The sequence below is a fragment of the Aquarana catesbeiana genome, linkage group LG05 (assembly GCF_042186555.1).
Source record: "Aquarana catesbeiana isolate 2022-GZ linkage group LG05, ASM4218655v1, whole genome shotgun sequence".
In the NCBI taxonomy this organism is placed as follows: Eukaryota; Metazoa; Chordata; class Amphibia; order Anura; family Ranidae; genus Aquarana; species Aquarana catesbeiana.
This window is the reverse complement of record NC_133328.1, coordinates 645,791,789-645,817,005: the sequence shown is the minus strand read 5'-3', so window position 1 is coordinate 645,817,005 and position 25,217 is coordinate 645,791,789. Positions and strand designations below refer to the sequence as shown.

At 48.3% G+C, this 25,217-nt stretch overlaps 1 protein-coding gene across 1 annotated transcript in view; it reads right to left on the bottom strand.

Annotated features, from left to right (window-relative positions):
• LOC141145645 (unconventional myosin-Ig-like) overlaps window positions 1-25,217 on the bottom strand; it is a 238,484-nt gene that overhangs the window by 142,309 nt on the left and 70,958 nt on the right. Inside the window, exons 9-12 of the mRNA XM_073632482.1 lie at window positions 24,624-24,769; window positions 11,154-11,268; window positions 8,329-8,499; window positions 7,441-7,511 (exon numbers count right to left, since the gene is read on the bottom strand). Coding sequence (XP_073488583.1) covers window positions 7,441-7,511; window positions 8,329-8,499; window positions 11,154-11,268; window positions 24,624-24,769 — 503 coding nt within the window. The remainder of the gene's footprint in view (window positions 1-7,440; window positions 7,512-8,328; window positions 8,500-11,153; window positions 11,269-24,623; window positions 24,770-25,217) is intronic.

Here is a 25,217-nt window from a genome sequence, read left to right as displayed (position 1 = left end):
ACCGCTACTGACACCTCTACTGATACCGCTACTGACACCTCTACTGATACCGCTACTGACACCTCTACTGATACCGATACTGACACCTCTACCAATACCGATACTGACACCTCTACCAATACTTCTACTGACACCTCTACTGATACCGATACTGACACCTCTACCAATACCGATACTGACACCTCTACCAATATCGCTACTGACACCTCTACTGATACCGCTACTGACACCTCTACCAATACCGCTACTGACACCTCTACCAATACTTCTACTGACATCTCTACTGATACCGATACTGACACCTCTACTGATACCGCTACTAACACCTCTACTGATACCGATACTGACACCTCTACCAATACCGCTACTGACACCTCTACTGATACCGCTACTGACACCTCTACTGATACCGCTACTGACACCTCTACCAATACCGCTACTGACACCTCTACCAATACTTCTACTAACACCTCTACTGATACCGCTACTGACACCTCTACCAATACCTCTACTGACACCTCTACTGATACCGCTACTGACACCTCTACCAATACCGCTACTGACACCTCTACTGATACCGATACCAATACTGATACCGCTACTGATACCTCTACCAATACTTCTACTAACACCTCTACTGATACCGCTACTGACACCTCTACCAATACCGCTACTGACACCTCTACCAATACTTCTACTGACACCTCTACTGATACCGATACTGACACCTCTACCAATACCGCTACTGACACCTCTACTGATACCGCTACTGACACCTCTACTGATACCGCTACTGACACCTCTACTGATACCGATACTGACACCTCTACCAATACCGCTACTGACACCTCTACTGATACCGCTACTGACACCTCTACCAATACCGCTACTGACACCTCTACCAATACTTCTACTGACACCTCTACTGATACCGATACTGACACCTCTACCAATACCGCTACTAACACCTCTACTGATACCGCTACTGACACCTCTACTGATACCGATACTGACACCTCTACCAATACCGCTACTGACACCTCTACTGATACCGCTACTGACACCTCTACTGATACCGCTACTGACACCTCTACCAATACCGCTACTGACACCTCTACCAATACTTCTACTGACACCTCTACTGATACCGATACTGACACCTCTACCAATACCGATACTGACACCTCTACCAATATCGCTACTGACACCTCTACTGATACCGCTACTGACACCTCTACCAATACTTCTACTGACATCTCTACTGATACCGATACTAACACCTCTACTGATACCGATACTGACACCTCTACTGATACCGCTTAGGGATGAGCCGAACACCCCCCGGTTCGGTTCGCACCAGAACCCGCGAACGGACCGAAAGTTCGCACGAACGTTAGAACCCCATTGACGTCTATGGGACTCGAACGTTCGAAATCAAAAGTGCTCATTTTAAAGGCTAATTTGCATGGTATTGTCCTAAAAAGGGTTTGGGGACCCGGGTCCTACCCCAGGGGACATGTATCAATGCAAAAAAAACTTTTAAAAACGGCCGTTTTTTCGGGAGCAGTGATTTTAATGATGCTTAAAGTAAAAAAAAAAAAGTGAAATATTCCTTTAAATATCGTACCTGGGGGGTGTCTATAGTATGCCTGTAAAGTGACGCGTGTTTCCCGTGTTTAGAACAGTCCCTGCACCAAATGTCATTTTTAAAGGAAAAAATCTCATTTAAAACTGCTTGCGGGTTTAATGTAATGTCGGGTCATGGCAATATGGATGAAAATCAGTGAGACAAACGGCATGGGTACCCCCCAGTCCATTACCAGGCCCTTTTGGTCTTGTATGGATATTAAGGGGAACCCCGCACCCAAATTAAAATAAGGAAAGGTGTGGGGCCACCAGGCCCTATATACTCTGAACAGCAGTATACAGGCTGTAGGTTTGTTGTTAAGTAGAATCTCTTTGTAATTTTGAACGGGTACATTTTTAACGTGTTTAGCTCCAGCCAAAAAATCTTTTTTAAGCTTTTTGGAAAACATAGGGAAGGGTTATCACCCCTGTGACATTTGTTTTGCTGTCTTTCCTCCTCTTCAGAAGATTTCACCTCACTTTTTGTCCCAATGGATTGGAAAGCATCAGTGGAAAGGAGAAATGTTTTTCCCATATTAACTCTTACAGGAGAGAATTTCCCTTCCTAGGGGTAAATTTATTCTCACTTCCTGTTGTCTCCTTCCGTTTGCAAGTAGGAGTCGTTTGTAAGTTAGTTGTTTGAAAGTAGGGGCCTGCCCTATATACTCAGCAGAAATTTGGGCCTTAGGTGTTGCTGTGGCCACAACACTGTAAGCCCTCACAGGGCTCTGCTGTGAAATATTAGATCAAGAATTGTAATTACACGCCCCTGTTGAACAGGAGCTGAAAAATTAGGCCTTAGGCACTGGTGCTGGTGCCACAACACTGCAACCCCTCACAGACACTCTAGTTGGAATGCAGGAACGAGCCCTGCTGCAAAGTATTACATCAAAAATTGTAATTACACGCCCCTGTTAAACAGGGGCTGAAAAATTGTGCCTTAGGCACTGGTGGTGGCGCCCAGAACCAAAAATGCTCTTACAAGCTATCAGCGTGATGATTGAGGAGGAAGAGGATAATTACTCAGGGATAGTCACTCAGCATCAGCATAGGCAGTCTTTGAAGGGATCTGAGATTTCAAAAAAAATTATTCGGTTACATCAGCATCAGGTGCTTGGTAGCTGGTGGTGATCCAAGACTCATTCATTTTTATGAAGGTCAGTCGATCGACCGAGTCAGTGGACAGACGCACCCTGTGATCGGTTACCACGCCTCCAGCAGCACTGAATGTGCGTTCCGAAAGAACGCTGGATGCAGGACAGGCCAGTAGCTCAATTGCATACTGTGCAAGCTCTGGCCAGTGATCCATCCTCAAGACCCAGTAACCCAGAGGATTTTCGGTGGGAAAGGTGTCCAAGTCTGATCTTGCCCCTAGGTATTCCTGCACCATGTAAAACAGACGCTGGCGATGGTTGCTGGAACCAATCATACCTTGGGGCTGCGGACCAAAAAATTGTCTGAACGCATCGGTCAGACGGCCACCTTCTCCACCGCTCCTTCTTTGACTGACCGAAGCCTCAGCAACACGTTGTCCAGAAACAGGAGTTTGTAACCTCCCAGTCTCTGGGAACGCGTTGCACAGACCTTTCTGCAAGGCCTCCCGAAGATGTTTCATCCTCTGCTCCCTCTGCGATGGCAAGATAAGGTCCGCAACCTTACCCTTGTAACGTGGATCAAGGAGGGTTGCCAGCCAGTATTGGTCCTTCTCCTTGATACCACGAATACGAGGATCCTTACGCAGGCTTTGCAGGATCAGGGAGGCCATGCAGCGTAGGTTTGCTGAGGCATTCGGTCCGGAGTCCTCTGGGTCACTAAGGACGACATGGTCCGCAGCCACCTCCTCCCAGCCACGTACAAGTCCATGTGTTTCTTGGGACTGATCCCTTAAAGACTGCTGCTGATGCTGAGTGCCAGGCTCCACCTCCATACTGACACAATCTTCCTCCTCCTCCTCCTCCTCCTCTTCCTCCTCGTCCTCTTCCTGTGTGATCGGCGGGCACGCAGGAACACTGTCTGGATAAAGGGGGCCTTGAGAGCTAAGGAAGTCCTCCTCTTCCTGTCTCTGTTCTGCCTCAAGTGCCCTGTCCATTATTCCACGCAGCGTGTGCTCCAACAGGTGGACAAGGGGGACAGTGTCACTGATGCATGCACTGTCACTGCTCACCATCCTCGTGGCCTCCTCAAATGGTGACAGGACAGTGCATGCATCCCTGATCATGGCCCACTGGCGTGGGGAAAAAAAACCAAGCTCCCCTGACCCTGTCCTGGTGCCATAGTCGCACAGGTACTCATTGATGGCCCTCTGCTGCGTGTGCAGCCGCTGCAGCATGGCCAACGTTGAGTTCCACCTGGTGGGCATGTCACAGATTAGGCGGTTCTTGGGCAGGTTAAACTCCTTTTGGAGGTCCGTCAGCCGAGCACTGGCATTATATGACCGGCGGAAATGCACACAGACTTTCCTGGCCTGCCTCAGGACATCCTGTAAGCCCGGGTACCTGCCCAAGAACCGCTGCACCACCAAGTTAAGGACGTGAGCCAAACAGGGCACATGGGTCATTTGTCCCTGTCGGAGGGCAGAGAGGAGGTTGGTGCCATTGTCGCAAACCACCATTCCTGCCTTAAGTTGGCGTGGTGTCAACCACCTCTGAACCTGCCCCTGCATAGCTGACAGAACCTCTGCCCCAGTGTGGCTCCTGTCCCCCAAGCACACCAGCTCAAGCACCGCATGGCATCTTTTGGCCTGCGTACTTGCGTAGCCCCTTGAACGACTACGGAGCACCGCTGGTTCCGAGGAAGAGACCATGGAGGAAGAAGAAGAGGAGGGGGTGGAGGAGAGAGGTGTGTCACAATCATTAGCATTTTGGAGGCGTGGTGGTGGAACAACCTCCAACACTACTGCACCTTGTCCTGCATCCTTCCCAGCTGCCAGCAGAGTCACCCAATGCGCCGTGAAACTTAGGTAACGTCCCTGTCCATGCCTGCTGGACCATGAGTCAGCGGTAATATGCACCTTACCGCTGACCGCCCTGTCCAGCGAGGCATGGACATTGCCTTCCACATGCTGGTAGAGAGCCGGAATCGCCTTCCGTGAGAAAAAGTGGCGTTTGGGTACCTGCCACTGAGGAACTGCACATTCCACAAACTCACGGAAGGGGGCAGAGTCTACCAACTGAAAAGGCAGCAGTTGAAGTGCTAGCAATTTTGCCAAGCTAGCATTCAACCGCTGGGCATGTGGATGGCTGGGAGCAAACTTCTTTCGGCGGTGCAGCAGCTGGGGCAGGGAAATTTGCCTGGTACAATCTGACGTCGGTGTACCAAAATCAGATTGCCCACAAGTACGTGGCTGTGACACACCTAATTCTACACCTTCATTCCTCTCAGTGCAGGTCTCAGAGAGGACTGAAGGTCTAGTGGGGTTGGAAATCTCAGCTGATGAGGAGCAAGCAGAGGTCCTCTTTGTTCTTTGGTGTGGGTCTTTTAGATACGCTTGCCAACGAACTGCATGGCAGGTCAACATATGTCTGGTCAAGCATGTGGTACCCAAGCGGGAGATGTTTTGGCCACGCGAGATACGCTTGAGACATATGTTGCAAATAGCAGCGGTGCGATCTGATGCACTCGTCTCAAAAAAGGCCCACACCAAAGAACTTTTTGAATAACGCGCAGAGACTGCAGCGCCCTGCACATGTGGAGCTTTGGGGTGTGATGCAGTCAATGTGCTGCCCTTAGGCTGGCCCCTGGAGGGCATCCTGCCTCGTTGGTGATGTGCCGCCTCCTCCTCCTCCTCTTCTCTCCTATCAGGCACCCACGTTGAGTCAGTGACCTCATCATCCCCTCCCTCCTCATCACTGGAGCAAACCTGGCAGTATGCTGCAGCAGGGGGAGCATGACTGCCAGATTGCTGTCCTTCTTGGGCACCCCCTCTGTCCGTGCTCGTGTTACTGCCTTCATCGAGCTCAGTATCATCATCAGAGCCTTCCAAACGCTGGGCATCCTCCTGGAGCATGTACCCAACACTGTGGTCAAACAGTTCGAGGGACTCCTCAGGAGGACATGGTGGGGCTAGGGAAGGAGTCACTGATGACATTGAGCCGAGGGAAGAGGCCGCTGCTTTGCCAGACAAAGTACCCTGGGCATGGGTGAGAGAGGATGAGGAGGATGAGGACGGCTTGGTCATCCACTCGACCAAGTCTTCCGCATGTTGCGGCTCAACATGGCCAGCTGCCGAAAAAAAGGCCAAGCGTGTCCCATGGCCACGTGCTGATGAGGATGCACTGTCTCCACGACCAGCACTAGACACAGAGCCTGCTTGCCCTCTCTTATTGGCTTGTGACTGTCTGCCTCTCCTTCTTGGCCTTCCAGACATACTAATGGCCTGTAGCTGCACTAAGCTGGGATATATATATATATATATATATATATATGTACTGATACTGCAGCTAGCAAAATCAACTGCCTGCCTGTAGTATGAGAACACCACCAACCTTCTACAGGTAGCTTTAGCTGAACACTGTGAGGTGGACGCACCCCACTAACTTGTAGGTTTAGCTGAACACTGTGAGGTGGACGCACCCCACTAACTTGTAGGTTTAGCAGAACACTGTGAGCAGGACGCTCTGCACTAAATGTAAATAGTCTAGCTGCCTGACTGTGGTACTAATAGGATCAAAAGAACACCAGCAATTTTATTTAAAATACTGTAACAAGACAAGCCTGCCTGTCAGTAAGAAGATAACAGGAACGGATCTAGCTGAACACTGTGAGCAGGACGCACTGCACTAAATGTAAATAGTCTAGAAGATAACAGGAACGGATCTAGCTAAACTGAATACAGTGTATATATATATATATATATATGCAACACCTGGGATGCATATATATACACAATACACTTTAAGTGCAGCTAACTGACTGACTGTCCTGCCTAATCTAGCTAACTCAAATGAAATGACACTGTCTCTCTCTCTCTCTATTTCTCAGCACACCGGAACACACTGCACAGGGCCGCCGTGCAGGCGGCCTTATATAGTGTGGGGCGTGTACTAAATCCCCTGAGCCATAATTGGCCAAAGCCTCCTTGGCTTTGGCCAATTATGGCTCTCTGTTAAGGCGGCGCTGTGATTGGCCAAGCATGCGGGTCATAGTGCATGCTTGGCCAATCATCAGCAAGCAATGCACTGCGATGCTGCAGTGAATTATGGGCCGTGACGCGCCACACGAATTTGGCGCGAACGGCCCATATCGTTCGCAATTCGGCGAACGATCGAACAGCCGATGTTCGAGTCGAACATGGGTTCGACTCGAACACGAAGCTCATCCCTAATACCGCTACTGACACCTCTACCGATACTTCTACTGACACCTCTACTGATACCGCTACTGACACCTCTACCAATACCGCTACTGACACCTCTACCAATACCGCTACTGACACCTCTACTGATACCGATACTGACACCTCTACCAATACCGCTACTAACACCTCTACTGATACCGATACTGACACCTCTACTGATACCGCTACTGACACCTCTACCGATACTTCTACTGACACCTCTACCGATACTTCTACTGACACCTCTACCAATACCGCTACTGACACCTCTACTGATACCTCTACTGACACCTCTACTGACACCTCTACCAATACCGATACTGACACCTCTACCAATACCGCTACTGATACCACTACTTGCACTCTCACCAACACCTCTACCAATACCGATACTGACACCTGTACCAATACCGCTACTGACACCTCTACTAACACCTGTACGGACACCTCTACGGATATATCACTGTATTTGTACTTACGTCACATTGCCAGCGTAGTGCTTTATCCGGAAGTCGCGGTTAAACGCCATGGACTTGTCTGTTGGAGAAAGCTAGAAAACAGGGGAACACAGAGGTCATCCATATCTCACAATAAAGGGGACCTTCCACCTCCCCATATAAATATTTATAGATCCGTGGCTCACACATGAGCAGTAGGAAACCGTCTACAAAGCCCCAAGGTTTCACCTCCTGTTACCCTTACTTCAAATGCCGGAGCCTGCACCCCAAGCTGACTGAAGAATCGTCTGAAGGACATCGCCAGATCTCTGGACAGGGAAGTATCCATATATTAAAAGTCAGCAGCTACAATATTTATAGCTACTGACTTTTAATTTGTATTTTTTTGGGGGAGGGGGGCTGGAGCTCCTCTTTAAGATTCTGTTTGTTTGAATGAATCTCAGGACAAAGTCATCTGATAAGGTTGAGGTTTCTGCTCTGATAACTCATTTAGTTCTGCAAACAATGTTTTTTTTCTGCACAGCTGAGAATAATGTAAAGCCAGATGTGTGAAACGGAGATTAGAGCACCACCTGCTGGCCCAAAGGAAAATATACTTATTATTGAGCAACATTTAATACATAATAATTAAATTAAATATATATATAAAAAGAAAATATTTATAAACATTTAGTAGTCCTCACCAGAGTAAAGAAACTATGTACAAAGCCATTGCCCATTCCCTTTAGGTTCTAATCCTCAGGGAAAGATATTTTACTACACACAGTGTTAGGACAGGCTCGTAGTTGGAAGCCCCCCTAACTAGGCAAAGTGGGGTACACTCCATAAAGCTGGCAGGACTCGTTGCTGGATTTCTCTACTGGGAGAATGTCCCTGAAAATGACCCTATAGACGGTGGTGAGACCTCACCTTCCTGCTGCTGTAATGAGGGTGCTTCCCCAGTTTGCTGTTCATGGACTCCAGGAAAATGGTGTCAGTGACGTCGCCCACCGTCAGACACGCCTCATCCAAGATGGAGATCATCCCTTTATGTGGCTGCTCCACCAGATCCACAATGATCTGATTGTTGAAGTAGTCAATCTAAGAGGGATCAGAAAATCAGAACATAAAAAACTTTTCATCATTATAGGCAGGGATTTTTTTTTTCGAGCAATAGGTGCCGGGACTCTCCCTTTCCAAGTCGCCCCTTGTCCCCTGCAACAAAAGTTCCCCCGATCAACAATAGATCCTCCCATCAACAATAGGCCACCCATAATCAATAGCCCCCCGGAAACAAGATACCACATCCCCATCAACAATAGACCCCCCCCATCAACAATAGGTCCCCCCATCAACAATAGGCTCACCCATCATCAATAGACCCCCCCATAATCAATAGACCCCTGCAACAACAGATCCCCCCATCAACAATAGGCCACCCATAATCAATAGACCCCCGCAACAAGATACCACATCCCCATCAACAATAGACCCCCCCCTCAACAAAAGGCTCACCCATCGTCAATAGACCCCTGGAACCAGATACCACGTCCTCCAGCAACAATAGATCCACCCCTGCAACAATAGACCCCTGCCAGTAGCTATTGTTCCCCCAGCAGCCAGATTTAATAGGCCCACCATTCATTAGCCAGCATTAATAGACCTCTTACCCAACAGTATCACTCCAGCATGAATCCCTCCCCCCCCCAGCGACAATAGATCCTCCACCAGCAACAGTAGACCTCCCCAGCAACAATAGACCACTCTAGCAACAATAGACCCCCCGCCAGTAGCTATACTTCCCCCAGCAGCCACAATTAATAGGCCCACCATTAGCCACCATTAATAGACCCCTTACTCAATGGTATCACCACAGCAACAATTTACCCCCCCCCCCCCGCAGCAAAATTTACTCCCCCCCCGCAACAATAGATCCTCCACCAGCAACAGTAGACCTCCCAAGCAACAATAGACCACTCTAGCAACAATAGACTCCCCACCAGCAACAATAGAGCACCCCAGCAAAAACAGATCCCCTGCAGCCAGCAACAATAGGCTGTATCCCTGCCTGGGAGCTTCACTCATCCTCTTTGTCCTGGTGACCATTGAAAAAGAAAATCTTTTTGACATGTTTTTCTATGGTTGAATGGTTACATTGACAATATTTTAGTGCTTATATGCTAATGTTTTTGTTTTTTTTATATGATAATGTAGCGCTGACAAATTTTTGATCAGGCGCTTATTTGTAAATTTAGTGGGGTATCTGTTCTGTATACAGTTCAGAGTTAATCTATGGCTAAATTAGCCTCTGTTCCAGCATTGGCTGTGTTGCGTGCAGTTCCACACTGTTGTCTGTAGGTGTCGTTGTCACTATAGGTCAGTGTTGGAAAAGCAACAAGCTGAAGTATATTGAGTGCTCTTCTTTCCCAGAGGTAACTCGGCAGAGGTGGTCCGCTGCTATGCATTATGGGAGAGAGTATTTATGGGACAGATGCCATGTGCTAGAGTTCAGTTCTACCTCGTGGCCCTCCAGGCCGGAGGGCTGCGTTGCTGCAGCTGTGCAAGTGGGCCCAGAAGCCTGTCTGGGGCCTACTACTACAGAGATGGTCCTGTGCTGTCTGTCCTGCGGGAAGAAGCCAGACAATTGAGAAGACCCAGGGGAGGACCCATCTTGGAGAGGACCGTGCGGAATGCTGGTGTCTCAAGAGGGGCCTGGTGACTCAATTGGAGGACGCATCCTAACCTAATCTACCGCACAAGTACTGCCGGGTCGGCTTAAAGGTTCTGGTACTGTGTTGCTGTTTATCTAAAACTGATACGTCCTGTGGCAGAGGATCGTACAGTTAAATTGTTCTTCTCAAGTCTGTGGCAGAGACTTTTTGTTCGTGCTATGCTAGGTCAGTGAGAGAGACCTATCCGGGTGGGCAAAGATTTAATCTTGGACTGAAGGTACATTCGTCCCCGGGATTTCAACTCCTCAGTGATTCAAAGAAAAGGTATTTGAACTTTCCTGCAACTCCTCTTCTACCTCTTTCCTGCTACTTCTTCCAGTTATTTCCCATTAAAGCATTGGAAAAGTACTAAAGTGACTGTTGCCTACATTGTCAGATACAAAGCTCAACATGGACTCTAAGTTCTGGTATTGGTGAAACTACGGGTAAAGAGGTGACGGTAACAGCCCGATCTAAATCAGCAGCTCCTTCGGGGGTTAGCGCTACAATAACTAGAATTACTTTGCAGAGAGATGTTGTTGGAATTGGGTTTTTGTTTCCTGGATCTATGAAAAGTCTTGTTGTGCTATGTGGAGATATAAGGGGGGTGGATTTACTAAACCTGGAGAGTGCAAAATCCGGTGCAGCTGTGCACGGCAGCCAATCAGCTTCTAGCTTGTTCAGGTAAGCTTTGACAATAAAAACTGGAAGCTGATTGGTTTCCATGCAGAACTCCACCAGGTTTTGCACTCTTGAGTTTTAGTAAATCGACCCCCCCAGTCAGTCTCCATGTCCTACAGGATATAAATTGTTCCAGAATACCAGAAATGAAGGTCTCCTGTAAGTGATACTTGTGCAGATTCCTAAGGGAATAGTTAATATGTGAAACGTTCACATTTCGGGAGGACTGCACCTTTAATGGTTCACTCTGGGATTATTTCCGTGGTTCATTTTCATTTTGGTGCAGTTTCAGGTGTATTTATTTTTAGGCGGCGGATCAAAGCCACGTGTTAGCAGAAGATGAAGTGTATGGCGGAGACTTACGTGCTGCCACTCGATGCCCTCCCGCTGGTACTCGTCTTGTTCTTGGCGCAGGATCAGTTCAATGAACAGCTGCTGCAGCTTCTCGTTGCAGTAATTGATACAGAACTGCTCGAAGCTGGGGGGACAGACGGACACCGCGAGATGGTTACAGACACGTTCGCCGTTATCTACTAAGGTACAATCGGTAAAACCCCCCCCAAAAAAACCCGGAGAAACCCACCCGGTCCCATACAGAGAGCGGGCACAACTGGCATCTTCCAGTCGGCTCAGATCTGACATCGGGGGTTGGGGTGTCATTTCTCAGGGACCCCCAAAATGACCCGGTTAGTATTTATTCATTGGTACTATTAGTAATTGTCCTGAGCCCCAAGAAATAGATTGGAGAACCAAATACCAACACATGAATTGTATTAGGGAAGGAGAGGAGAGGTAAAGGAAGGAGAGAAGAGAACTAAAGGAGAAGAGAAGAGAGGTAAAGGAGAAGAGAAGAGAAGAGAAGAGAAGAGAAGAGAAGAGAAGAGAAGAGAGGTAAAGGAGAAGAGAAGAGAGGTAAAGGAGAAGAGAAGAGAGGTAAAGGAGAAGAGAAGAGAGGTAAAGGAGAAGAGAAAATAGGTAAATGAGAAGAGAGGTAAAGAATGGAGACGAAAGGTAAAGGAAAGAAAACGATCAGAGAGGAGAGGTAAAGGAGAGAAGGGGTAAAATAAATGAGAGGAGAGTTAAAGAAAGGAGAAGATAGACAAAGAACAGAGAGGAGAGGTAAAGGAGAGGAGCAGAGAGGAGATGTAAAGAAAGGTAACTAATTGTGTTAGGAAAGGAGAGGAAAAAAGTAGGGAGGTAAAGGAGAAGAGAAGAGAGGTAAAGGAGATGAGAAGAGAGGTAAAGGAGAAGAGGAGTAAAGGAGAAGAGTAGAGAGGTAAAAGAGAAGAGAAGACAAGAGAAGAGAAGACAAGAGAAGAGAAGACAAGAGAAGAGAAGAGAGGTAAAGGAGAAGAGAAGAGAAGAGAAGAGAGGTAAAGGAGAAGAGAAGAGAGGTAAAGGAGAAGAGAAGAGAAGAGAGGTAAAGGAGAAGAGAAGAGAAGAGAGGTAAAGGAGAAGAGAGGTCAAGGAGAAGAGAAGAGAGGTAAAGGAGAAGAGGAGTAAAGGAGAAGAGTAGAGAGGTAAAGGAGAAGAGAAGAGAATAGAAGAGAACGGAAGAGAAGAGAAGAGAAGGGAAGGGAAGGGAAGGGAAGGGAAGAGAAGAGAAGAGAAGAGAAGGGAAGGGAAGGGAAGAGAAGAGAAGAGAAGAGAAGAGAAGAGAAGAGAAGAGAAGGGAAGGGAAGGGAAGGGAAGGGAAGGGAAGAGAAGAGAAGAGAAGAGAAGGGAAGGGAAGGGAAGGGAAGGGAAGGGAAGAGAAGGGAAGAGAAAGGAAGGGAAGAGAAGGCAAGAGAAGGCAAGAGAAGGGAACAGAAGAGAAGAGACGAGAAGAGACGAGAAGAGACGAGACGAGAAGAGAAGAGATGAGACAAGAAGGAGAATAGAGATAAAGAATGGAGAGGAAAGGTAAAGGAAAGAAGAGGAGCAGAGAGGAGAGGTAAAGGAGAGGAGGGGTAAAATAAATGAGAGGAGAGTTAAAGAAAGGAGAAGATAGACAAAGAACAGAGAGGAGAGGTAAAGGAGAGGAGCAGAGAGGAGATGTAAAGAAAGGTAACTAATTGGATTAGGAAAGGAGAGGAAAAGAGATGAGAGGTGAGGAGAGGAAAGGGAAAGGAGAGCTAAAAAAATAGAAGAGAGGAGAAGTAAAGAAAAGAGAGGAGGAGTAAAGAAAGGAGAGAGGTAAAGAAAAGGAGAGGAGAGCAATCAACAGACCCCCCCCCCCATATTAAACTGATTGTGTTAGGAAAGGAGAGGTAAAGAGAGGAGAGAGAAGGAAGGAAAGGGAAAGTAATAGAAAAGATGGGAGAGGAGATGTGAGAAGAGAAAAAGAGAAGAAGAAAAGGAAATGAACGTAAAGGAGAAGAGAGGAAAGGAATAAAAAAGAAAAAAAGAGGGGAGATGCGAGGAGAGAAAAGAAGAGAGGGGAGGAGAGGAGAGGAAAACAAAGGAAAGTAAAGGAAATGAAAAAAAAAAAAGATAAGAAATGTAAAATAGGAGAAGAAAAAAAGAAAAGAAGGAAACGAAAAGAGAGGAAAGAAAAAGAAAAGAGAAGAAAGGAAAGGAAATACTGTAAAAGGAGCATAATAGGGAGGAAAGGAGAAGGAAAGAGGTAATACATTGAAAGGAAAACAAAAGAAAGGAGAGCATTGCAACTAACAGCCAATTCTACCCCCCCCCCCCCCCCCCCCAGTTGTTTTAGGAAAGGAGAGGAGAGGCAAGAAGGAAAGTAGAGAAAAGAAAAGAAAGGGAAAGGAATATAAAAAGTAGGAGAGTAGATGTGAGGAGAGAAAAAGAAAAGAGGAAAAGGGGAGGAACATAAAGGAGAGAGGAGAGGAGAGAAGAGGAGAGGAGAGGAGAGGAGAGGAGAGGAAAAGTAGAGTGTAAGAATGAAAAGGAGAGAGGATAAGGAATATAAGGAAAGGAGAGGAAAGGAAAATGAAAATATTTTATGCCCAAATGAATGTTGCAGAAAACGTTTAATTGGAGGCTTCAGCAATGAGTTCTCCCCAACAGAAATAAGAGACCAACCTCCGTCCTCACAGAGGAGTCTCACTTCATTAGTTGCATTATCTGCTCAGTAAACATAACAAATGGGGTGATATTATATAGGATGATAATATTATATAGGATACGGTGAGGGGGCAGAGTGGGAAATTGAAGTCCTCAATAGAGGTAAAAGCTAAAACCAGCTAAGGATGAAGAGGAGGGATGTCCGCCTTTCCTCTGATTGGATGTTAGTCCGGGGAGAGAGCAGAGAGTTCCTGCACTCATCGCCCACTCACACCTCATTGTACCTTATTATTCCCTCCACATCTGGGTCAGGTGACAACCTCGTCATACAACATGTTATGTGACACGTGAGCAGCCGGCACGGGGAGGCAGGAAGCACGTGCCAGAAAATAAACACATTTCTCTGCCTTCCTCCCTCTGCGATCCATTATGTGCTGCAGAATCCCGACTGTGCCCAACATAGAGGAGAGCGATGACTCATCGCCTGTATGTGTGCTCCCATCCCACCCATCCCTACTCCCACCCTCCAATCCCTACTCCCACCCTCCGATCCCCACCACCACCACCCCCAACTTCCCAAATATTCCATTCTTACCTTCTGTGTCCTCCTAGATTGTAAGCTCTTCTACCTTCTGTATCCTCCCTTATAGATTGTAAGCTCTTCTACCTTCTGTATCCTCCCTTATACCCTAATAGATTGTAAGCTCTTCTACCTTCTGTATCCTCCCTTATACCCTAATAGATTGTAAGCTCTTCTACCTTCTGTATCCTCCATTATACCCTAATAGATTGTAAGCTCTTCTACCTTCTGTATCCTCCCTTATAGATTGTAAGCTCTTCTACCTTCTGTATCCTCCCTTATAGATTGTAAGCTCTTCTACCTTCTGTATCCTCCCTTATACCGTAATAGATTGTAAGCTCTTCTACCTTCTGTATTCTCCCTTATAGATTGTAAGCTCTTCTACCTTCTGTATCCTCCCTTATTCCCTAATAGATTGTAAGCTCTTCTACCTTCTGTATCCTCCCTTATTTCCTAATAGATTGTAAGCTCTTCTACCTTCTGTATCCTCCCTTATACTGTAATAGATTGTAAGCTCTTCCATCTTCTGTATCCTCCCTTATACCCTAATAGATTGTAAGCTCTTCTACCTTCTGTATCCTCCCTTATACCCTAATAGATTGTAAGCTCTTCCATCTTCTGTATCCTCCCATATACCCTAATAGATTGTAAGTTCTTCTACCTTCTGTATCCTCTGGATAAGATCCCTGGTGGGCACTGAGCCCAGGATCCCAGCGCTGGCTGAGCCTATGATGTAGCTTATAAAACATAGGAGTCTTTTAGCGGCTTTGAGCGACGGGTCTGGAGAATTGAACAGTAAAAGCCGTTTTAAAACCAATTTTCCAGCCTGGCACCATGTTGCCATAGTAATACGGCAGTACGGGAGTCAGTGAGTCCACGGATCAGCAGTTTTCGGTGTCGGAGGATTGGAGTTGCTGTCTTTCAGCGCCCACTGCTTCAGCAGCAGGATATATATAAAGAAATTTATTGTTAGCGGGGCTGCTTTAAAGAGAACCTGTCACCTGAACATTGATTCTGGAAGCCCAAGCAGACTCAGAGCTTCCACCCTATAGTATTCCCCTTCATTCCTTCCACGGCACCTACCAAAAGGTTATGTAGGGAGGTGAGGGGAGGGGCAGGGGAGCTGGGGCAGCACAGACAGTAATTAGATACCCCCAGAAGACTTGAGGAAAAGTTTTAGGGATTTTAAAGGTGCAACATACAGACAGTAATACTTCTCATTAAAAGTTCATCATTTATTGGTCAAACATGTTAAAAACAATTTAGAATAAAATCATATGCAATCTTAACATGTATTTTATTGTCAATAGCAATATCAAAATATTCACTCCCAACATGTTTCGCCCATTGGGCTTCTTCAGGATAGATACTCCCAGACAAAGGTGTGCGCAGCCTATTGCATTAGGGTGTGCCCCCCAATACACATGCATACAGGCACACACACACTCACTTTAAAAATTAATGTAAACAAAGATTTTTACGAATGTTTAAATACATTTTACATTTTATGGCAGAGCCAGTCAGAGGGAGAGAGAGGGGGTGAGAGAGAGAAAGAGGGAGGTGAGAGGTATAGGATGGGAGTGAGAGGTGGGTGAGAAAGAGAGGGGTGAGAGAAATATAGAGAGGGGTTGAGAGTGAGACAGAGGGCGGTGAGAGGTAGAGGGGGGTGAGAGAAATATACAGGGGGGTGAGAGAGAGGGAGGTGAGAGAGAGGGGGTGTGAGAGAAAGGGGGGAGAAGGTGAGAGAGAGGGGGATAAGAGAGAGGGGGAGATAGGGGGAGAGAGAGGGAGAGTGAGAGAGGAGGGTAAGGGAAAGAGAGAGAGGGTGAGAGTGTGAGACAGAGAGATAGAGAGAAGGGGGGAGACAGAGAGAGAGAGAGAGAGAGAGAGAGAGAGAGAGAGGGCAAGAGAGAGGGGGAGAGAGAGAGGAAAAGTGAGAGAGAGGGAGGTGAGAGAGAGGGGGGTGTGGGGGGGTGCGAGAGAGAGTGAAGGGCGTGAGAGAGAGAGGGGTGGAGGGAAGGGGTGAGGGTGAGAGAGAGAAGGGGGTGACGATGAGAGAGAGAGAGGAGAGAGGAAAGTGAGGGGGTGAGAGAGAGGAGAGTGAAGGGATGAGAGAGAGGAAGGGTGAGAGAGGGGGGTAGAGAGAGAGGAAGGGTGAGAGAGAGGGGGTAGAGAGAGAGGAAGGGTGAGAGAGAGGGGGTAGAGAGAGAGGGTGGGTGAGAGAGAGGGGGGGTGGGAGAGAGAGGGGGGTGAGAGAGGGGGTAGAGAGAGAGGAAGGATGAGAGAGAGAGGGGGTAGAGAGAGAGAGAGGAAGGGTGAGAGAGAGGGGGGTGAGAGAGTGGAAGGGTGAGATAGAGAGAGGGTAGAGAGAGAGGAAGGGTGAGAGAGAGAGGGGGGTAGAGAAAGAGGGGAGTGAGAGAAGGGTGAGAGAGAGAGGGGGTAGAGAGAGAGGAAGGGTGAGAGAGAGGGGGGATGAGAGAGAGGGGGTAGAGAGAGAAAGGAAGGGTGAGAGAGAGGGGGTGAGAGAGAGGAAAGGTGAGATAGAGAGAGGGTAGAGAGAGAGGAAGGGTGAGAGAGAGAGAGGGGGGATAGAGAAAGAGGGGAGTGAGAGAGAAGGGTGAGAGAGAGGGGATAGAGAGAGAGGAAAGGTGAGAGAGAAAGAGGGGGTAGAGAGAGAGGGGGGATGAGAGAGAGGGGGTAGAGAGAGAGAGGAAGAGTGAGATAGAGAGAGAGGAAGGGTGAGAGAGAGAGAGAGGGGGTAGAGAGAGAGGGGAGTGAGAGAGCAGGGTGAGAGGAAGGGTGAGAGAGAGAGGAGGTAGAGAGAGAGGGGGATGAGAGAGAGAGGAAGAGTGAGAAAGAGGGGGGGTGAGAGAGAGAGGGGGTAGAGAGAGAGGAAGAATGAGAGAGATAGGGGGTAGAGAGAGAGAGAGGAAGGGTGAGAGAGAGGGGGTGAGAGAGTGGAAGGGTGAGATAGAGAGAGGGTAGAGAGAGAGGAAGGGTGAGAGAGAGAGGGGTGAGAGAGAGAGGTGCAACATACAGACAGTAATACTTCTCATTAAAAGTTCATCATTTATTGGTCAAACATGTTAAAAACAATTTAGAATAAAATCATATGCATTCTTAACATGTATTTTGTTGTCAATAGCAATATCAAAATATTCACTCCCAACATGTTTCGCCCATTGGGCTTCTTCAGGATAGATACTCCCAGACAAAGGTGTGCGCAGCCTATTGCATTAGGGTGTGCCCCCCAATACACATGCATACAGGCACACACACACTCACTTTAAAAATTAATGTAAACAAAGATTTTACGAATGCTTAAATACATTTTACATTTTATGGCAGAGCCAGTCAGAGGGAGAGAGAGGGGGTGAGAGAGAGAAAGAGGGAGGTGAGAGGTATAGGATGGGAGTGAGAGGTGGGTGAGAAAGAGAGGGGTGAGAGAAATATAGAGAGGGGTTGAGAGTGAGACAGAGGGCGGTGAGAGGTAGAGGGGGGTGAGAGAAATATACAGGGGGGTGAGAGAGAGGGAGGTGAGAGAGAGGGGGTGTGAGAGAAAGGGGGGAGAAGGTGAGAGAGAGGGGGATAAGAGAGAGGGGGAGATAGGGGGAGAGAGAGGGAGAGCGAGAGAGGAGGGTAAGGGAAAGAGAGAGAGGGTGAGAGTGTGAGACAGAGAGATAGAGAGAAGGGGGAGACAGAGAGAGAGAGAGAGAGAGAGGGCAAGAGAGAGGGGGAGAGAGAGAGGAAAAGTGAGAGAGAGGGAGGTGAGAGAGAGGGGGGTGTGGGGGGTGCGAGAGAGAGTGAAGGGCGTGAGAGAGAGAGGGGTGGAGGGAAGGGGTGAGGGTGAGAGAGAGAAGGGGGTGACGATGAGAGAGAGAGAGGAGAGAGGAAAGTGAGGGGGTGAGAGAGAGGAGAGTGAAGGGATGAGAGAGAGGAGGGTGAGAGAGGGGGGTAGAGAGAGAGGAAGGGTGAGAGAGAGGGGGTAGAGAGAGAGGAAGGGTGAGAGAGAGGGGGTAGAGAGAGAGGGTGGGTGAGAGAGAGGGGGGGTGGGAGAGAGAGGGGGGTGAGAGAGGGGGTAGAGAGAGAGGAAGGATGAGAGAGAGAGGGGTAGAGAGAGAGAGAGGAAGGGTGAGAGAGAGGGGGGTGAGAGAGTGGAAGGGTGAGATAGAGAGAGGGTAGAGAGAGAGGAAGGGTGAGAGAGAGAGGGGGGTAGAGAAAGAGGGGAGTGAGAGAAGGGTGAGAGAGAGGGGGGGTAGAGAGAGAGGAAGGGTGAGAGAGAGGGGGATGAGAGAGAGGGGGTAGAGAGAGAAAGGAAGGGTGAGAGAGAGGGGGTGAGAGAGAGGAAAGGTGAGATAGAGAGAGGGTAGAGAGAGAGGAAGGGTGAGAGAGAGAGAGGGGGGATAGAGAAAGAGGGGAGTGAGAGAGAAGGGTGAGAGAGAGGGGATAGAGAGAGAGGAAAGGTGAGAGAGAAAGAGGGGGTAGAGAGAGAGGGGGGATGAGAGAGAGGGGGTAGAGAGAGAGAGGAAGAGTGAGATAGAGAGAGAGGAAGGGTGAGAGAGAGAGAGAGGGGGGTAGAGAGTGAGGGGAGTGAGAGAGCAGGGTGAGAGGAAGGGTGAGAGAGAGAGGAGGTAGAGAGAGAGGGGGATGAGAGAGAGAGGAAGAGTGAGAAAGAGGGGGGTGAGAGAGAGAGGGGGGTAGAGAGAGAGGAAGAATGAGAGAGATAGGGGGTAGAGAGAGAGAGAGGAAGGGTGAGAGAGAGGGGGGTGAGAGAGTGGAAGGGTGAGATAGAGAGAGGGTAGAGAGAGAGGAAGGATGAGAGAGGAGGGGGGTAGAGAAAGAGGGGAGTGAGAGAAGGGTGAGAGAGAGAGGGGGTAGAGAGAGAGGAAGGGTGAGAGAGAGGGGGATGAGGAGAGGGGGTAGAGAGAGAAAGGAAGGGTGCGAGAGAGGGGGGTGAGAGAGAGGAAAGGTGAGATAGAGAGAGGGTAGAGAGAGAGGAAGGGTGAGAGAAGAGAGGGGGATAGAGAAAGAGGGGAGTGAGAGAGAAGGGTGAGAGAGAGGGGTAGAGAGAGAGGAAGGTGAGAGAGAAAGAGGGGGTAGAGAGAGAGAGAAGAGTGAGATAGAGAGAGAGGAAGGGTGAGAGAGAGAGAGGGGGTAGAGAGAGAGGGGAGTGAGAGAGAGGAAGCGTGAGAGAGAGAGGGGGTAGAGAGAGAGGGGGATGAGAGAGAGAGGAAGAGTGAGAAAGAGGGGGTGAGAGAGAGGAGGGTGAGATAGAGAGGCGGTAGATAGAGGGGAAGGGTGAGAGAGAGAGGGGGTAGAGAGAGAGGGGGATGAGAGAGGAAGGGTGAATGATACACTTCCACCTTGGGTGATTAGGGTTTGCCCAGGCACACCCTAGAGAGGGGTAGAGAGAGAGGAAGGGTGAGAGAAGAAGGGTGAGAGAGAGAGGAAGGGTGAGAGAGAGAGAGAGAGAGAGAGAGAGAGAGGGGGGTAGAGAGAGAGGGGGATGAGAGAGAGGGGGTAGAGAGAGAGAGAGGAAGGGTGAGAAAGAGAGAGAGGGGGGTAGAGAGAGAGGGAGATGAGAGAGAGGAAGGGTGAATGAAACACTTCCACCTTGGGTGATTAGGGTTTGCCCAGGCACACCCTAGAGAGGGGGTAGAGAGAGAGGAAGGGTGAGCGAAGAAGGGTGAGAGAGAGAGGAAGGGTGAGAGAGAGAGAGAGAGGGGGTAGAGAGAGAGGGGGGGTGAGAGAGAGGGGGTAGAGAGAGAGAGGAAGGGTGAGAGGGGGGTGAGAGAGAGGAAGGGTGAGAAAGAGAGAGAGGGGAGGTAGAGAGAGAGGGAGATGAGAGAGAGGAAGGGTGAATGAAACACTGCCACCTGGGGTGATTAGGGTTTTCCCAGGCACACCCGGCACACCTCCTGTGCACACCTGTGCTACCAGAAGCAGACGGGGCTATGACATACAAAAAGGAAGGGGGTTTCTCTGTAATGTCAATAATCATTTGGGGGGTCAGATTTGTTTTTAGAGTCATGCTCATGGGGGCTTGCTTTACTGTTGGGGGTAATAGTTTACCGGTATGAATGCTTTACCTGCTGGTCTCACTCAGCACCCTCCTCTAAATATGTGGGGATTGCCCATCATGCCCAATTTATAACTAGGGAAACAATCCCCTGATAGTGTGCCCGATTCCATGAGCTCCCTATCTCTGAGAGAGAACTCCACCAGGCCTCAAGCTCCTCTCTGCTCCTCCTATGGTGCTCTAGCTGTCAGGACAGGGATCTGAACCTGTGACCTGTGCTGTGTCTGGCAGTATCTCTTCTTGCTGAGCTGCCTGACATGCTGGACAGCTCCCTAGACAATTCCTTGGACAATCTTGCCTTGAACCTTGTTTCTGGTAAACTTTGAACTCTTTGCTCCTTCCAGGAACTTTCCATGTAAGCTATAGCTTTGCACTTCCTATTTGATGGATTATTTTGCTCTCTCCAACCAATATCTCACTCTTGTCACTCCTGCTGCTGTCCGTATCTTCGCTACCATGTGTTACTGACCTTTGGCTTGTTTACTGACTACGTTTCTGCTTGATCCGTCCTTCTATATCTGCTACTGGACGCTGCTCAACTTCTGGTGGGGGTTCCTGAGGACTGCGACCTAGTACCAACATGCAGCAAAACCCATCTCCACCATCATGGTGATTATCAGTTAGTGCTTAGACCCCGCACCTTGGGGGATCCTGCATCATCCACCATGGGTGATCTGCTTGTAAATTTATCAAGGTCAGTGGGAGCCTCTCTACTGCTATAGCTACTGGTCTCCAAGCCTGGGCCCTGACCGTGACACCGGCACAGACATCATATTCTCCATCTCACTTATCTCTGACCCTACTAAGAGGGAATATTACCAATTTTCAATGCAAAGCCCACCTAATCCCATTTAATCCACCCAAGGTTACCTGGCTCATTTGCTCCTTCTTTGGTCCTAACCAACTTTGCACTCTCGAGCTCTATGTAACCAGACCCTTACCTTCTTAAGTGTTATCTACAGGCAGATTCTCCTTAATGGAGAGTCCACATACAATTGTCATTAACTTTTTACTGGAATGTTCCTTTGCAATAGCATTCACTTTCAACCTCACAAATCTGTTAACAGTCTCATATCATAATTGGATTACCAACAAGAGCACTGTCCCAGTAGGCCACCTAACTCCATTTGGAAGAAGAGGACCTCTCCCACTTCACCTCACTTCCTTAAAGGAAGCATGCTGTAAGATCCCCAGGACAGCATGACTAATGGTTCTCCTTGGTTAGGGCTGCTTAGCTGATCACAGAGTTACAGAAGATTTCCCACTCCACCTCAGCTCCATAAAGGAGGCATGCTTGAAGTTCCCCCGGGGGAAGCATGACTAATGGTACCACATTCTCCTTGGTTGGGGCTGCTTAGCCGATCACAGAGTTACAGAAGCTTTCCCACTCCACCTCAGCTCCATAAAGGAGGCATGCTTGAAGTTCCCCGGGGGGAGCATGGCCAAGGGGGCGGAATTCTCCTGGGTTGGAGCTGCTAAACTATACACAGAGGTACAGCTGCACTCTCACTTCACCTAAGCTCTGTAAAGGAGGCATGTTTGAATATCCTCAGGGGGAACATGGCTAATGGTACTGTACTCTCCCAATTTGGGGTTTCTTAACTCCACAAAGATGATCGATCTGAGCTATGTGTCCAGAGAGAGTAAGGTGAGCCCCGGGACCGAGGAGGGACTGTACACTAAGTTCTATCACCTGCATCAGGGCTGTACTGGGCGTAGGGTGGATAGAAGGACTACAGAGGGAGAACACTGTAAGAGAGGACCCACACAGCGAGGAGATGAGACTGGAAGAGGATGACATGGGATGGAGGAGGAGGACATGGAATGGAGGAGGACATGTGATTGGGAGGCCCGGGAGGAGGAGGACATGTGATGGGGGAGATGAGACTGGAAAAGGAGGATGTGGGATGGGGGGGATAAGACTGGAAGAGCAGGACATGGGACAAGGGAGATGAGACTGAATGAGGAGGTTGTGGGATGGAGGAGATGGGACTGGAGGAGGACATGGGATGGGGGGATGGGACTGGGGAGGAGGACATAAGATGGAAGAGGAGGAGGAGGACATTGGATGGAGGACATGGGATGGAGGAGGAGGACATGGAATGGAGGAGATGGGACTGGAGGAGGAGGACATGGGATAGGGGGGTGGTACTGAAGGAGGAGGAGGAAATGGGATGGAGGGCTAGGGATAGAGGAGGACATGGGATGGAGGAGATGACTGGAAGAGACGGAAGACATGGGATGGGGGGATGGAACTGGATAAGGAGGAGGATTACATGGGATGTAGAAGGAGGAGGACATGGAATGGAGGAGGAAGAGGGCACGGTATGGAGCAGATGGGACTGGAGGAGTCGGATGACATGGGATGGATGAGATGGGACTGGAAGAGGAGGAGGACATGGCACGGAGGAGATGAGACTGGAGGAGGAGGAGGACATGGTATGGAGGAGATGGGACTGGAGGAGGAGGACATGAGAGGAGGAGATATTACTGCAGGAGGAGGAGGACATGGGATGGAGGAGATGAGACTAGAGGAGGAAGAGGACATGACATGGAGGAGGAGGAGGACATGAGATGGAGGAAGAGGAGGACATGGGATAGGGGAGATGAAAATGGAAAAGGAGGACATACTGTAGGATGGGGGAGATGGAACTGGAGGAGGAGAAGAACAACATGGGATGGAGAAGGACGAGGACATGGGATAGAGGAGGAGGAAGACATGGGATGGGGGAGATGAGGCAGGAAGAGCAGGACATGGGATGGGCGAGATGGGACTGGAGGAGGAGGATGCTTTATCTTTGCATCTACCTTAGGAGTCAATAGAGTGCATTAGGCTTCAACATTCAGAGTAGGGAGTGGAGTCCTTCAGAGTAACACTTAGCTAGAAAGCTGAGTGTTATACGGAATCATCTCACTTCCATAATGACTAATAATCACCAAAGGGCCTGCAGAGACTAGAACAGCGATAGCCATCAATAACCACTTGAGGGGAAACGGTCTCACCAACTAATGAGATAACAGCTCGGGCTGAACAAACAAGTCCTCAGGGCATATGGTGTATGGCCACACTGCCTAAAAAACACGTGTATACGTAAAACATTTCACCATCAATGCGACTACAGGAATCAATGAAAATCATTAACGATTATCGTTTGGAGTACATTTTTTAAAAATTATTTCTTATTCAAAAATATCTGTATCTTTACATATGATTATAAAATAAAGTATTTCAACATATAAGTACAATATGGGGTCTATTTATAAAACATTAGTTGTACGAATGTCAGAAACATGCCAGCCTGCTGAACGGAATTTCATAGTATGCTTTCTAATAGATTAATTCCTGTATCATCAGCTCCATCTTGTGGCCAAAATGTAGAATATTTTCTCAATGAGGTATTTCAGAAAATGATACCTCATTTTTGCCACTAGATGGAGCTGATGATACAGGACTTCATTTATTAGAAAGCATATCATAAAATTTTGTTCAGCTTGCAGGGACGTCTCAATTCTTCTTTCTTATTGACTGTAGTGCGGGAGGGTCCTTCTTTTGAGTGCCCACATTGCTCCCCGTTGAGATGGATGATTCCCATTGACTGACAAAGATATTCATTGGTGGTAAATCCCGCAGACCCTGAAGACCAGGAGGTGTGAAGATGTCACTATGATGGACAGCAACAGGACTAGTTGGTGAGCCAGGACTCCTGTGATGGATCACTGGTCTCCACTTCTGGAAAAGGACAGGGACTATGGAGGATCATGTCATGGCAGAATCCTATATGTAAATACGGGGTTTGGAGATTCAGAAAATGCATTAATGGGTAATGGCAGGTGGTGTGTGTGGGATTGAAGGGGATTGGGCAGGAACGTCACATCATTTTATTCATCACCTGCATTCTTCCTTTGACATCTCCACAGGCTCTTCAATGATCTCTTTTGCCCAGTAAGAAATATTTATACTTCACTGCCTTGGTTGAACTGTAGACACAGCTCTGTGCTATTATCTCCATACTATGTGTCTACACTTACCTCAGGAATATGGAAAATCTCTTTCGGACATGCAAGCAAATAAGAAGACAACGCCCGGCAACGCCTGTCCATTTTTCCCCTATTTTAGACATAGTCAATGGTTTAGGATCCTTCATAGAAAAAAGAAATCAGTACTGACCTGTTATTATCGAAGATTTCAAATCCATAAATATCCAGAACACCAATCACAGTGTTCTTTCCATGGATCCTGGCATCGTAATTCTTCACCTCAATAATGCTGTTAATACGCCCAACAATCCAGCAGAAAAGCCTTTCGTAGAAGGCCTGCAAAAAGAACAGAGTGAGAGATCAGAGCGAGGTCAGAATGAGGTCAGAGAAAGGTCATATTGAGGTCAGAACAAGGTAGGGAGGTAGGTCCAAGGAAAGTGAGAGTGTGGTCAGTGTGAAGGTCAAGTGAGATCAGGGCAAGGTAAGGTTCAAGTGAGATCAGAGTAAGGTCAGAGCGAGGCCCTAGTGAGGTCAGAACAATGTCCGAGTAAGGTCAGGGTAAGGTCAGAGCAAAGTCTGCTCAAAGTCAGGGAGAGGTCAGTTTGGGGTCAGAATGAGGTCAGAGTAAAGTCAGATCAAGTTTAGAGCTGGATCATAATGAGATCAGGGTGAGGTCTTCTACTGAGTTGACCATCCCCAGGAATTCTCCCAACCTCTCCTTCTCTCCACTCCTCTCCAACCTTTTCTGGACTTCTCTTGAGTTGACTATCCCAAGGAATTTTCC